Below are 14,173 nucleotides of genomic sequence, written 5' to 3'. Positions count from 1 at the left end.
CCCTGGTGGCGCAGTGGTTGAGAGTCCGCCTGCCGATGCAGGGGACACGGGTTCGTGCCCCGGTCCGGGAAGATCCCACATGCCGTGGAGCGGCTGGGCCCGTGAGCCATGGTTGCTGAGCCTGTGCGTCCGGAGCCTGTGCTCCGCAACGGGAGAGGCCACAACAGTGAGAGGCCCGTGTACCGCAAAAAAAATAAAAATAAATAAAATTTATATAAAAATATTTTGCTAAAAAAGTGACTACTTACTCAGTTACAGCTAAATATTCTCATAAATATTAAGAATATTACATATTGGGGCTTCCCTGGTGGCGCAGCGGTTGAGAGTCTGCCTGCCGATGCAGCGGACACGGGTTCGTGCCCCGGTCCGGGAGGATCTCACATGCCGTGGAGCGGCTGAGCCCATGAGCCATGGCCGTTGAGCCTGCACGTCCGGAGCCTGTGCTCCACAACGGGAGAGGCCACAACAGTGAGAGGCCCGTGTACCGCAAAAAAAGAAGAAGAAATTATCAAAATGAATAAAAATATAATCACCACAACAATTGGTTTTATTGACGCCTCGCACGTGGCCCACATGGCGCCGAGCAGCTCCAAGGCGTGACGCTCAGGTAAGTCCCAAACACTCCATGTGGGATGTTCCATTAACAACTCTTTTTTTCTTCTTACTTCTGAATGCCTGAGTTTTTGGATCTTTAAGGAATAACACAACTGTTTGCGTTATGCCATTCTTGTGATTTCCATTCTTTGACTAAAATGTCTGTTCTCTGAAGTTGATATAGACATCTATTAACTTGCATTTGAATAAATCATCTTCAACTAGATGATGATTCCATTGTATATCCACCACATCTTATTTACCCATTCGTCTATTGATGGGCACTGCTTCTGTATCTAGGCTATTGTAAATTATGCTGCTATGAATACTGGGGTGCATATATCTTTTCGAGTTAGTGTTTCTCTTTTCTTTGGGTAAATACCCAGGAGTGGAATTGCTGGATCATATGGTAGCTCTATTTTTAATTTTTATTTATTGATTTTAATTTTTTTTAAAAATTGGAGTAGAGCTGATTTACAATGTTGTGTTAGTTTCAGGTGTACAGCAAAGTGAATCTAATATATCTACTCTTTTTTCGATTCTTTTCCCATATAGGCCATTAGAGAGTATTGAGTCTATTTTTAATTTTGAGGGGAAGCTCCATACTATTTTCCATAGTGGCTGCAGCAATTTTCATTCCCACCAACAGTGCACAAGGGTTCCCTTTTCTTCACATCCTTGCCAACACTTATTTCTTGTCTTTTTTAAAAAAATATTCATTTATTATTTATTTATTTTGGCTGCTCTGGGTCTTAGTTGTGGCAACGCAGGATCTTTGCTGCGGCATGTGGGCTCTTAGTTGTGGCATGTGGATCTAGTTCCCCGACCAGGGATTGAACCTGGGCCCCCTGTACTGGGAGCACGGACCTCTGGACCACTAGGGAAGTCCTCTCTTGTCTTTTTTTTCCTCTCGAAGTACAGTTGATGTACAATGTTATATAAGCTATAGGTGTTCAATATAATGACTCACAATTTTTAAAGGTTATATACTCCATTTATAGTTATTATAAAATACTGGCTCTATTCCTTATGTGTATAGTACATCCTTGTAGCTTATCTGTTTTATACTTAGTAGTCTGTACCTCTTAATCCCCTACCCCTATCTCACCCCTCCCCGCTTCCCTCTCCCCATGAGTAACCAGCAGTTTGTTCTCTACATCTGAGTTGGTTTCTTTTTTGTTATGTTTACTAGTCTGCTGCGTTTTCAGACTCCACACGTAAGTGAGATTGTGCAGCATTTCTCATTCTCTGTCTGGCTTCTTTCACTCAGCGCAATGCGCCCCGGCCCACAGAGGCTGCTGCAAGCGGCAAAGTTTCTGCCTTTTTTATGGCTGAGTAGTGCTCCACTGCACAATACATACCACGTCTTCTTTACCCATTCGTCTGCGGACTCATTGCTTGTCTTTCTGATGACAGCCATTCTGACGGGTGTGCGGTGGTGTCTCATGGTGGTTTTGATGTGCACTCCCCTGATGATTAGTGAGGGTGAGCATATTTTCATGTGTCTGTTGGCCATCTGTCTGTCTTCTTTAGAAACATGTCTCTTCAGGTCCTCTGCCCAGCTTTTAATCAAGTTGTTTGCCTTTTTCATGTTGAGCTGTATGAGTTCTTTGTATATTTTTGCAGACATATAATTTGCAAATATCTTCTATTCAGTAGGTGGCCATTTGTCTTGTTGATGGTTTCCTTTGCTATGCAGAAGTTTTTGGTTTTATTAGGTCCCATTTGTTTATTTTTGCTTTTGTTTCCCTTGCCTAAGGAGACAGATCCAAACAAAAACATAGTTGACCCTGAACAACTCGGGGGTTAGGGGCACCGAGCCTCTGCACGTAAGTTACAGCCAGCCCTCTGTATCCGAGGTTCTACGTCTGAGAATTCAACCCACCTAAGACCACGTAGTATGTAGCATCTACTACGGAAAACGGTCCTTGTATAAGGGGACTCACCCAGTTCACGCATATGTTGTTCAACAGTCAACTGTATTGCTAAGACCCGCGTCAAAAAATATACTGCCTGTTTTCTTCTAGGAGTTTTATGGTTTCAGGTGTTACATGTAAGTCATCTTTTAAAAACATTTATTTATTATATTAGTTATTTGGTTGCGGCAGCCAGGCCCCTTAGTTGCGGCTCGTGAACTCTTAGTGGTGTGGGATCTAGTTCCCTGACCAGGGATGGAACCTGGGCCCCCTGCATTGGGAGCGTGGAGTCTTACCCACTGTGCCACAAGGGAAGTCCCCTTACATGTAAGTTTTTAATCCATTTTGAGTTTATTTTTTGTATATGGTGTGAAAAAGGGGTCCAGTTTGATTCTTTCGTGTGTGGCTGTCCAGTTTCCCAATGCTGTTTATTCAAGAGGTTGTCTTTTCCCCATTGTCTAGTCTTGTTTCTTTTCACTCACCCACAAGTGTGTGGGCTCATTTCTGGGCTCTCTGTCCTGTTCCACTGATCTGTGTCTGTTTTTATGCCACTTCCTTCCCGTTTTGATGGCTGTAGCTGTGTAGTTGTTTGAAATCAGGGAGTGATCCCTCCAGCTTTGTTCTTCTTTCTCAAGATTATTTTGGCTATTTGGGGTCTTTTGTGTCTCCACACAAACTTTAGAGATATCTGCAACACTTACAAACACGTGCACATGTGCATACGAACACAGGACGTGCAGGCGTGGAGCCACCTCTCAGGTCTGGTGCTTTACTCCCCTCAAGGCGGGTTCTCAGTGTGACTGAGCATAGACTGGTCACCGTCCCACCGGCCTCCCCATGCATGGGGGGGGGTTACGTCATGAACCCCCACCCACCGGGCCCGGCAGTGAGCCTCTCCCACGGGGCTGTGGTCCCCATCCTGAAGCACTCTTCCCTGGGGTCCGCGGCCCCAGGCTGTCTTCCTTTCTCTGGCTGCTCGTGGCCCTGTCCTGAGGGCCTCCTTCTCACGGCCTGTGGGGCCTCTCCCCACCCCCATCCTCCAGGGGCGCGTCCTGGCCCCGCCCCGCCTCCTCCCCCCCCCCCCCCCCCCCCCGCCCGCCTCCCGCGTGGCCCCGCCCCGCCTGCCTCACCCTGCACAGTGCGCTTTGGCTCCACCCCTGCCCCGTCGCCGCTGCCCAGGTGGGACGCTTCACACTGCGGCCACCCGACCCTCCATGGGTGCCCAGCTCCGGCCCTGTGTGTCCTGGCAGGAAGGGGACCCTGCCCCCAACACTAGGAGCAAATCCCACACAGGTGACCGTCCCCTTTGGGGCAGACCGGGGACTCACTCAGGCTGGCACGGGGCGGGGGCCGGCCCTCTGCTCGGCTGGTCCTCGGGGTCTGGGTGTGACACGGGGTGCGGCGCATTCCCCCGCCGCCAGCGAGAACCAAGGCAGCCTCGAAAGAGGCCACGCCGAGGGGCTCTAGGAAGCGGGGCCAGAGCCCTAAGGGCCAGGTGCGCGCTGAGGCCGCGTCTGGGAAAGGGTGGCCCCGTGTGCACGGCTCGGACGCCCAGCGGTGCCCCAAACTACCACACCCAAGACGGAGCTCAGGCCTTGGCTCCGTGACGAAGGGGGGCCCAGAGCCCAGGGCACGCGTGGCACCGCGGGGTCACGTGCAGCCTCCCGCCAGCAGCTGGGGCTATTACTGGCTCCTAGAACCTTGGGGGCCGTGCCCCCCACCCCCAGGCTGCTGCCTCTGCCGGCACCCTCACGGTCCTCCTGAACCCCATCCTCCCCGCAGAGTGGGCTCTGCCTGGCACTGCAGCCCACGTGCCACAAGTGACACATCTGTACAGACAGTGCCACCCCGCTGGTGGCTCTGAGCGGTGAAGGCATGGAAAAGCGCACGGCCCCACAGGGAAGGGCATCCTCGAGGGCTGAAGCCTGGGTCTGCGTTGCCCAACGCCTGCCCTGCATGCGACGTCAGCACGCTCACCTCCCAGCAGGCTCCCCCACGAGGGGGGCCCAGTCCTCCAGGACCCCTCCCCATCGAGCTCTCCCTTTGGTGAACTCAAGCTCACAACCCCCGGGGCCCGGGGCCGCCAGCCCTTCTCACGGCCTCCCCATCTCTCTTCCCCTCTTCCTCCGGGTCGCCCTCACCTCATCCCAGCGTCAAGCCTTAGGGAAGCCAGGCAGCAGGGCTGCAGCAGGAACCATCCCACCCCCCCGACACCTGAGGACTGGGCGCAGCCAGTGCGGGACCCCGTCCACTGCCCCCCAACTTACGGAGGGACGCCAGCACTGCCCGGGGCCCGGGCACCCTCCCAGCCTGTCCCGAAGCGGCCTGTGGACGGAGTCCCGCCCGGCCAGCCGACTGCCCCGACGTCCGGCGGCGCCGACTCACGCGTGTCCCCGATGGAGCTCCAGGATCCGCTCCAGGGCCCGCTCCTGGCCCGGCAGGTACTCGTGGGCCCGCAGGTGCTCCCGGACCAGCGCCTCTTCGTAATCTCCTATTTCCGCTAAGACGGGAAAGTAACAGGCGGTCTTTCTCATGTTTACATGAAGAAAAATACAAGCGTCTGTGCGTGCAAGTGCGTAAATTAAAAGCAGAAGAAAATTATCCTAAATCTGTAGCAAAAAAACATATCCCTTAAATAAACAAAATGTTGCATTTTATTTTTCCACATATTTTATGCCGTTCAAGGCAAACATAAAGGCAGGCGAAGAGAATTCTTTCTGAGTCTTGGAGAGGAAAGACGCTGGTGAGCGGCTCCAGGGAGGGAAACTCTGAGCTTTATACCCTGTTTGCTATGTTTTAAACGTTTTCTCTGTAAGTTGTCTCAAGACTACTGTGACCAGCATAAGGTCCTTTATTTTGTTTCAAGATAATGTATTCTAAATTGTTTCTTCCTTCAGGCCCTCTCAAATTCTTGAGGAACAGTGAATGTTTCTTTCTAATTTCATGTATTTTAAGGCCACACATATTTTCAAAATAGTAGTTAAAGCCCAATAATTTTAAGCAACGTACTTTGTTTTGAGACAGTCTCAAATCACAGAAAAGCTGCGTGCACAGGGTCACAGCTTGGTGTGTGTTTTCTACAGAACGGGACATTCTCATGCATAACCCCGGCAGCACCACCCAGGCAAGGACAAGGCCACCCATCTGCTGCTCCATCCGAGCTGCAGAACCCGTTCACGTTTCAGCAGCAGCGGTCAGAATCCTACACGGCATCTGGCTGTCGTGGCTCTTTCACCCTTCGGTCTAAGTAGCGCACTTCCACGGGGGAACTCACAGGCACACGAGCTGTTCTAAGATAATCAGCTGTGCAGAGCCCTCAGCAAGAGGCACTGCCGAAGGCTGTCCGCACTGAGAAGCCACCTGCTGCCTGAGAGGGCCTCGGGACAAATCACAGATGACTAAGCCACTTCGACACCTGTGCCTATGGGTGTGAACGGGTCCCGTTGTGCAGGACGGCAAACCCCCGGTAAAATCTGCCCCCTGGAGAAGGTGAGTCGGGGAAGGACCAAGTAAACTGCGCCCTAAGCCATTAACTTAGAAGCTCCTGAGATCCTGGAACCTCTCTATATCATACTTCCTGAGTTCAAATTTCAGGAGTATTCGTTCTATGCCAGGAAGATGCGGTCCAGCCTCTAGTCCAGAAGCCAAGCAGGGATTTCCTTCTGCCTGTCCTGCGGTGGGGGGCGGGGCTGGAGAGCCCGGGCGAAGAGCGCACCTGCTCTCCAGACCCTCCTCTCTTACGCTTCTCCCAGGTCATGCCTGAAGTCACCGTGGCGCTCAAACCACCTCCCGCTCTGAGATACTGAAGGGCTTCCTTTGTCCTTCGGGGACTGACGCCTGACTTGTCACGGGGGCTGTGACGCTCTCCCCAGAGTCGGGGTGCTGCCTGGCCCCCCCCCACCGGAGGTCTGAGGGCCACGTGAGACCGCGGGGAGGACGCGTGGCCTGTCTCCCCTCCCAGGTGGGAAGTTAACCCTCAGCCCTTCAGAAAAACCTGCAAACTGAACCACCCTTCCTTTGCTGGTGCCCAGCCTGGGGCAGGTGAGTCAGCCACAGGCGCAGCCATCCCGTGTGAGCGCGGGCCAGCGGGACACTCACCCTGCAGGAGGTGGGACGCCAGGAGGGCAGCCGTGGTGTCCGTGCAGGTCAGACGCTCCTCCAGAAGGTCTCTCTTGAGTTGCAGGGCAAACAAGTATCTAGGAGGGAGTTCCAAGCACAGAGATCAGCTCCAAAGCTTCTGAACACACTTCCCACGTCTGTCTCAGGAGGACACACAGCCCCAGGTCACACCAGAGCAGACGGCGAGCAAGGGCAGTCGCAGGAGGCCCAGCACCACAGAGCTCAGCACGTCCACACGGCGGGCGGTCCACACGCCGGGCGCACCATAGCCCAGGGCACCAGATCACCTGGAGCCACACCGTCAAGGGGGAAGCTCACAAATTCGTGCCACTTCTGTTAACACACACAAAACTGCACTCGCGATTTTGTGTGAAGTAGCAGAAATAGCCAATGAAGGCGAAGCTTCAAGTGTGTCTATGAAGCTTTAAGGCAAATGGATAATGTTTGGGCTTGGCTAGAATCTGAGAAACAGGTAGTCTTGAATTAACTGGTGAGAATGTAACAGAAACTCTTTATATATTCATTTATTCCATGAGCAAATAATCCCCAAGCACATATATGCTCCAGGTGCTTTGGGGGTCCACTCCAGCGTGAGCCGTCAGCGTTTGCTGTGCTCTCTTAAACTTGGAATGTACACACCCTTGGCCTTAAGCAATCCCACCCCTATGAACTTTTCTACAGAAACACTTCCAGAGTTCACAAAGATATGTGGACAAGCATGTTTATTTGCAGCATTACAGCAAAGAAAAACTAGAAACAATCTAAATTTGCACTAACATGAGACTGGCTAAATAAATTAGGTTACAGCCATACATACTAATACGGAAAGACATCCATGGCATGCCATGGATATGTGGGGGAAAAAGAAACTCAACCTGCAGTTCTCTGTGTAGAGTTGATACTGTTTTGTAAAATAATGACTTTAAAGCCCCACGTCTACAGGCATACCGCTGTGAATTCATCTGGAAGACTCACGTCCGAGCGTTAACACTTCTGGGAAGGGTGGGTGGGCAGGGAGTGAAGAGGAACGCTGACTTTTTACTCTACATAACTTTAAAGTTTTTCTTCTTTTACCACAAACATGCAGTTTTTTTATAAATAAAAAGATGACCTTTTGCATAAACCCGGCTTGGACCCAGGACACGGAATTAGGTTAACACTTCCTGTTACTCACCATTGTCTAGGAATAAAAAGTGATTCTCTCAAAAGGGACTTCCTGGTAAATGTGAGGTGTTTAATACACTATTAAGACAAGCTCTGTGCTCACTCGTAAGGTGCTTTCTGCCGTCCTGGGGTTCAGCTCCTAACCCGTAAAGATGAGAGACTAGAGCCTTGCGGTCTCTACGTGTCCTCGCAGCTGAGTCTATGACTTTGTGATTCAGAAGCGGTTGGCAAACACCTTCTAAGCAGAGGTTCTAAGACTCTGAGGACCCAGGTATGGATCCACATTTGGTCAGGAAGCTACTCTGTTACTACTGCATTATCATAGCTCTCTCTCATCTAACTTCTGACTCCGGGTTTTGAGTTGATTTTTAGGTTTTTGCTTTATTCCTCATGATAAAATCAGTACATAAAACACAAGGAAAAAAACCACTTCCATAATCTTATTGCCCAGATGAAACAACTGCAAACATTTTCTTTCAAAGAATCAATCGTGAATTGACAAGCGTAGCAGAAAAGAAATCACCTGAAGTATTTCTGCTCCATGTATTCATGAGGACACTCCCAAGTAAGTGTATTTTGTTGGTTAAAACAGTAAAGGAACGGGCGGAATTCCTACCGACTTCATGCGCAGGCATAGATGATCTATGGAGAGTATCTGTTCAGCAGTGCCCTCAAACGCCAGTTTTAATTCTCAAATTCGTGCCATAACCTTTCCTCCAAACCCTATTTGCACTTGTGTCTGTGCAAGAGTGAAAATGCAAAACTATGAGACCTTGGTTACAGCTTTGACACAGACACTAGGCTCGTCCTTTGAATAAACAACCCTGACCAGGTGCTTAGGTAAAGCGCAGCTGCTGTCGGGGACACAGGTGAAGGAGGACCCTGCCCACGGCAGCTCTGGGTCAGTCACGCTCTTTACCGTGTATATTCTTCTTGCAGCTGACCCGGATCAGGTGGGAAAAATTTCACTGCTAGGCGAAGCACTGTATTCTTTGGCCCTATAAAGAGAAGAAGAATTTAAAGTCCACACACAAGGTCACACTGTGTATTTGCTATAAAGAGAAGAAGAATTTAAAGTCCACACACAAGGTCACACTCTGCATTTGCTATAAAGAGAAGAAGAATTTAAAGTCCACACACAAGGTCACACTGTGTATTTGCTATAAAGAGAAGAAGAATTTAAAGTCCACACACAAGGTCACACTGTGTATTTGCTATAAAGAGAAGAAGAATTTAAAGTCCACACACAAGGCCACACTCTGCATTTGCTATAAAAGAAGAATTTAAAGTCCACACACAAGGTCACACTGTGTATTTGCTATAAAGAGAAGAAGAATTTAAAGTCCACACACAAGGTCACACTGTGCATTTGCTATAAAGAGAAGAAGAATTTAAAGTCCACACACAAGGTCACACTGTGCATTTGCTATAAAGAGAAGAAGAATTTAAAGTCCACACACAAGGTCACACTGTGTATTTGCTATAGAAGAAAAAAATTTAAAGTCCACACACAAGGTCACACTCTGCATTTGCTATAAAGAGAAGAAAAATCTAAGTCCACACACAAGGCCACACTCTGCATTTGCTATAAAGAGAAGAAAAATCTAAGTCCACACACAAGGCCACACTCTGTATTTGCTCTTTCTGCATATTCTGGTGTGATTGAGCTAGTGCTTTCAAATGGACTGTTAAAGCAAATCTTTTCAAGTAAGAGGATGTTAAGAAATTTCCTCTGCATGAAACTGTTAGTCCTAAGTACCAGTCACATATAGCAAAGAAAAAATTGAAAACTTTTGCTTTAAGTAGAGATTACTAAAAGAAACCCTAAAAACAAGCAGGAAGCTGCACATTAAAATCTTAAAATGTATTCTTCTTTATATTTTAGGAGTAAAAAAGTGATTAAAAAATAAAGGTGTTTATACTATTAGTCATAGTAATAATTTTAAAAGCCTGGGAGTTCCCTGGTGGCCTAGTGGTTAGGACTCCGGGCTTTCACTGCCAGGGTCTGGGTATGATCCCTGGTTGGGGAAATGAAATCTTGTAAGCCATGCGGCAAGGCCAAAAAAAAAAATTAATAATAAGGGCTTCCCTGGTGGCGCAGTGGTTGAGTCCGCCTGCCGATGCAGGGGACACGGGTTCGCGCCCCGGTCCGGGAAGATCCCACATGCCGTGGAGCGGCTGCCCCTGTGAGCCATGGCTGCTGAGCCTGTGCATCCGGAGCCTGTTGCTCCACAACGGGAGAGGCCACAACAGTGAGAGGCCCGCATACCGCAAAAAAAAAAAAAAAAAAAAAAAGGCCATTATTTTTGAAATCCTTATATACTTTAGTGAAAGAAAAATGTTATCATTCACTATACTGAACTAGAAAAACCTGATTCCTGTAAAGAAAAAGTGTAGGATATTAGCTTATCTGAGTATTTTAGCTTTATTGAAATTTTATAATAACACAGCCACGTGATTTCCACCACAAGAAAAGAAGAACTGTTTTGCTAAACTGCTATGGCAATCGAAATGGCCTTTGCTTATCAGTGAACTAAAGTCCCTTCCATACAACCTCTTCTCCTCAATTTAGTCCTAGAAAACTTACAGGTGAATTCAGGACTAGAGATTTCACCCCGTATGTCTTTTCATAACTTAGAAACTGCACACTTATTTTTGGCCAAAAATGAAGGCAATATCGAGCAGCATATCCTATTTCTTCCAAATTTGAGGCAAGTAACTGAGAACTGAGTTAAACGACGCCCCACCCTCCACGTCTTACAGTTTAAAGCTAAACGGCAAAGTGACCTCCAAGTTCTCCTGCTGCTGGTGTCACTTTGCTGCTGCCCAGAGTGGTGACGACCACGATCGTCCGAACGTGCCTTGAATTTGGACAGTCAAGGACAAGGCATCTTAAGTGAGCAGAGCTTTAAAGAGTTAAAAGAAAAGGACTTACTTCGTACTTGTCTAACGATGGGTTTCATAGGTTCAAGCCAGATCTAAAGAGGATTTAAGAAAAGATATCAAATCCATTAAATTATTTCTCTATTTAATAAGAATGTTACAAAACGCAAATATTTATAATTAAGGGAGATATTTAAGGCAGGAGTATTTTGGCCCTGCTGCTCTTAGACACACGTCGAATCCTGATATAACAGAGTACAGCAGGGCACGCTTTGGGAGGCGTAGAACAGTGTGCTGCTAACCACCCCGTCACAGAGGCTGCTGTGGCTGTGCACAGGACCGGCACCCAGAGCTCTGTGTGTGCGTGCTGGGGCTGGTATCTGTTAAGACCAAACAAGTATCGGCCACCTGCGGCCTCTGTAAACAGCGAGCTGATGAGAGGGTTACTGTGCGACGGGGGTAGAAAGGGGCTCTACAGTGCTGACGTGCTTTTTGAACTAATGGGTTCATTTGGTTTCTTTGAAACAGTTCCACACTTTCATGGTTCACCTGTTAAGTGCAATGAGGCATAACAAGCTTAGTAAAGCAGTTTGCTCAAAATCCACTCCTGAAATGGTCATCACACACCATATACTCTGCAGCTTTGATAACTTATGAAGAAAGGATTTCCTTGGCACATGTGCTAGTAGATTGAAAAAAATTAGGGGGGATGCCACTCCAGGCTTAGGTAGAAGGCAAATATATTCCCTACAGCTGTAAATAAAATCCTTTAATAGCACAGCTTTGATAATAACAATGTGCCCTGCTTGTTGTCATGCCAGGAGGTCCTCAGAGGTCTCTGGCCCGGATGCACCATCACAAGACCTGCAGCCCACCTGTAGCCTGTCTCCAAAAGCAGATGAGAAGCACATACCCAGCAGGACTGGACGTTTTGAAACTCCAAGCCGAAGTAGTCACATTCTATCAGATTCAAGCGCTTCCACACCTGGGTCAGTAACACCTGGCCATAGCATTTAGGCTGTGGTGAGACAGACGAGAAGAAACACGAGGAGGGTTACACGACTTTAGACAACAAAGATTTACGAACACTGTGGCATAAAGTCCCTTCCCACACGCAAAACTTTATTATATTTAACTTCTTGCTTCGCTTTCCCTTCTGACGAGGCTCACAAACTGTCACAAAGCAAACAGATGAACCTGAGGCTCTGTGCTCAGAAACTGATGCATCAATAAAGCTAAAAACTCCTCAATTTTACTTTCTCAGAGTGTGTGGAGTCACATTTCTTTGTAACTTTAAGGTGGCAGGAACCATTTTTAGCCTCAGTAAACATTTTATCCAACAATTCTGATATTTACTAAAACGGTGAGTCTCATAGTTCATGTTTGCATGAGATCCCGTGGATAACTTAGCGTCTGGCAGCCTTTCCCACAGGGAGAAGAGCATGAACTAGGCAACAAACCAGGTGGGGAGCCGGCCCTCCACTCTGCTCACAAAGATAAATTCCAGTGGACTAAAGGCAGAGGAGAACGTTTCCATAATCTCGGGCTGAGTACAGTCTCCTAAGCGGAGCACAAAGGAAAGATTGATAGATCCGGCTAAGTAGAAATGAAACATTTCTGAATAGAAAGACACTGAACGAAGTTACAAACTAGAATCATGCTGAAACAATGATAACTTATGTCTCATGCTGCTCTCATGAAGCAATACAGATGGCCTTAGGCACACAAAAAGGGACTCAAGGGGCTTCCCTGGTGGTCCAGTGGGTAAGACTCCATGCTCCCAGTGCAGAGGGCCCCGGGTTTGATTCCTGGGCAGGGAACTAGATCCCGCACGCATGCCGCAAGTAAGAGCACACAGGCCACAATTAAGAGTCTGCATACTGCAGCTAAGAGTCTGCAATGCCACAACTAAGACCCGGCGCAACCTAAATAAATATTTAAAAAACCAAAACCAAACAAACAAAAAACCCAAAAAGGTACTCAAGGCCTCTAGCAATAAAATAGATTAAAACAGTGAGGTGTCACTTTTCACCCATCAAAGAGGTTATGATGATGCCAAGAGTGAGTGGCGTGGCCATGGGAAGACAGCCACACAACTGCTGGGATAATGTGAAAACACTTTCCAATCTGAAGTGTATACATGTACCTTTGCCACAGCAACTCCGCTTCTACTTCCTCCTACAGATAGTCCAAAACAACTGCACAGAGCTAAACACCAAAGACAGACTAGCAAAGAACTGGCAAAATGAGTAATGGCGTAGCCCTAATTAAAAATTACGCATCCCTGGGCTTCCCTGGTGGCGCAGTGGTTGAGAGTCCGCCTGCCGATGCAGGGGACACGGGTTCGTGCCCCGGTCCGGGAAGATCCCACATGCCGCGGAGCGGCTGGGCCCGTGAGCCATGGCCGCTGAGCCTGCGTGTCTGGAGGCTGTGCTCCGCAACAGGGAGAGGCCACAACGGTGAGAGGCCCGTGTACCGCAAAAACAAACAAACAAAACAAAACAAAAAAAAGCAGTAGGGCTTCCCTGGTGGCGCAGTGGTTGAGAGTCCGCCTGCCGATGCAGGGGACACAGGTTCATGCCTCAGTCCGGGAGGATCCCACATGCCGCGGAGCGGCTGGGCCCATGAGCCATGGCCGCCGAGCCTGCGCGTCCGGAGACTGTGCTCCACAATGGGAGAGGCCGCAGCAGTGAGAGGCTCGCGTACCGCAAAAAAAAAAAAGGAAAAAAGAAAAAAAAATTACGCATCCCTTAAAAGGAACACAGAAATTCTGTATGGACCATCACAGAATAAAGTCAAGACTACAGTTCAGTCAGGAAGAAAGGTTTCCATTTCTACACAGTATGATTCCCTCTCATAGAACACACCCTCTGTTAACACGCAGCAGAAACAGGTCTGGAAGGCTGTGCGCTGTGTCTCTCAGGGACTGAACAGAGTGCGGGATGCAGACAAGGACTTCCACTTTCACCTCAATCATTAACTTGTCTTAGGCATTAACGTCTAAAGTTTTCATCAGTAGACATGTTATTTTCACAATTAAAATATAATACACACAAGTGGGTGGGGAGGGAAACGTCCACTATTTAACCATTAGATTTTCTCTCCGTGTGCTCAGGAAGTGCTAAGGCTCCTGAAATGAGAATTATTATTTGAAGGGATAAAAACCCGCCCTTCGCCCTAACAGAAGCTCACAGAGAATCACAGAGCAGAACGAGCACCGCATCAGGACACGAAGGGGAGCTACAGTGTGACCTCATGCTGAAAGTACAATTAGTAGGGAACACACACGCAGGTCTCGCTGGGGTCCGTTCCTATGACATCGTCCCTAAGAGCGTCACGGTAGAGCTCCCTGTGACAGAGCGGGTGCTGGGGAGGCCATGCAGTGCCCTGCAGGCCCCGTGTCACCGCAGGGACCACCCACACTGGGGCCCCTACATGGTTAACCGGTCAGAAATCAAAGATTCTGCTGCAACCCACCCCTGATCCCATGACCCCTG

General features: G+C 48.6%; 1 protein-coding gene across 1 annotated transcript in view; it reads right to left on the bottom strand.

The window, feature by feature from the left end:
* FARP2 (FERM, ARH/RhoGEF and pleckstrin domain protein 2) overlaps positions 1–14,173 on the bottom strand; it is an 83,112-nt gene that overhangs the window by 42,143 nt on the left and 26,796 nt on the right. Inside the window, exons 2-6 of the mRNA XM_065880203.1 lie at positions 11,590–11,694; positions 10,729–10,771; positions 8,713–8,791; positions 6,609–6,706; positions 4,896–5,010 (exon numbers count right to left, since the gene is read on the bottom strand). Of these exons, the coding sequence (XP_065736275.1) occupies positions 4,896–5,010; positions 6,609–6,706; positions 8,713–8,791; positions 10,729–10,771; positions 11,590–11,694 (440 nt within the window). The remainder of the gene's footprint in view (positions 1–4,895; positions 5,011–6,608; positions 6,707–8,712; positions 8,792–10,728; positions 10,772–11,589; positions 11,695–14,173) is intronic.

The sequence above is a fragment of the Phocoena phocoena genome, chromosome 7, assembly GCF_963924675.1.
Source record: "Phocoena phocoena chromosome 7, mPhoPho1.1, whole genome shotgun sequence".
NCBI classification, from domain to species: domain Eukaryota; kingdom Metazoa; phylum Chordata; class Mammalia; order Artiodactyla; family Phocoenidae; genus Phocoena; species Phocoena phocoena.
The sequence above is the reverse complement of the archived record's forward strand: the minus strand, read 5'-3'. Positions and strand labels throughout refer to the sequence as shown.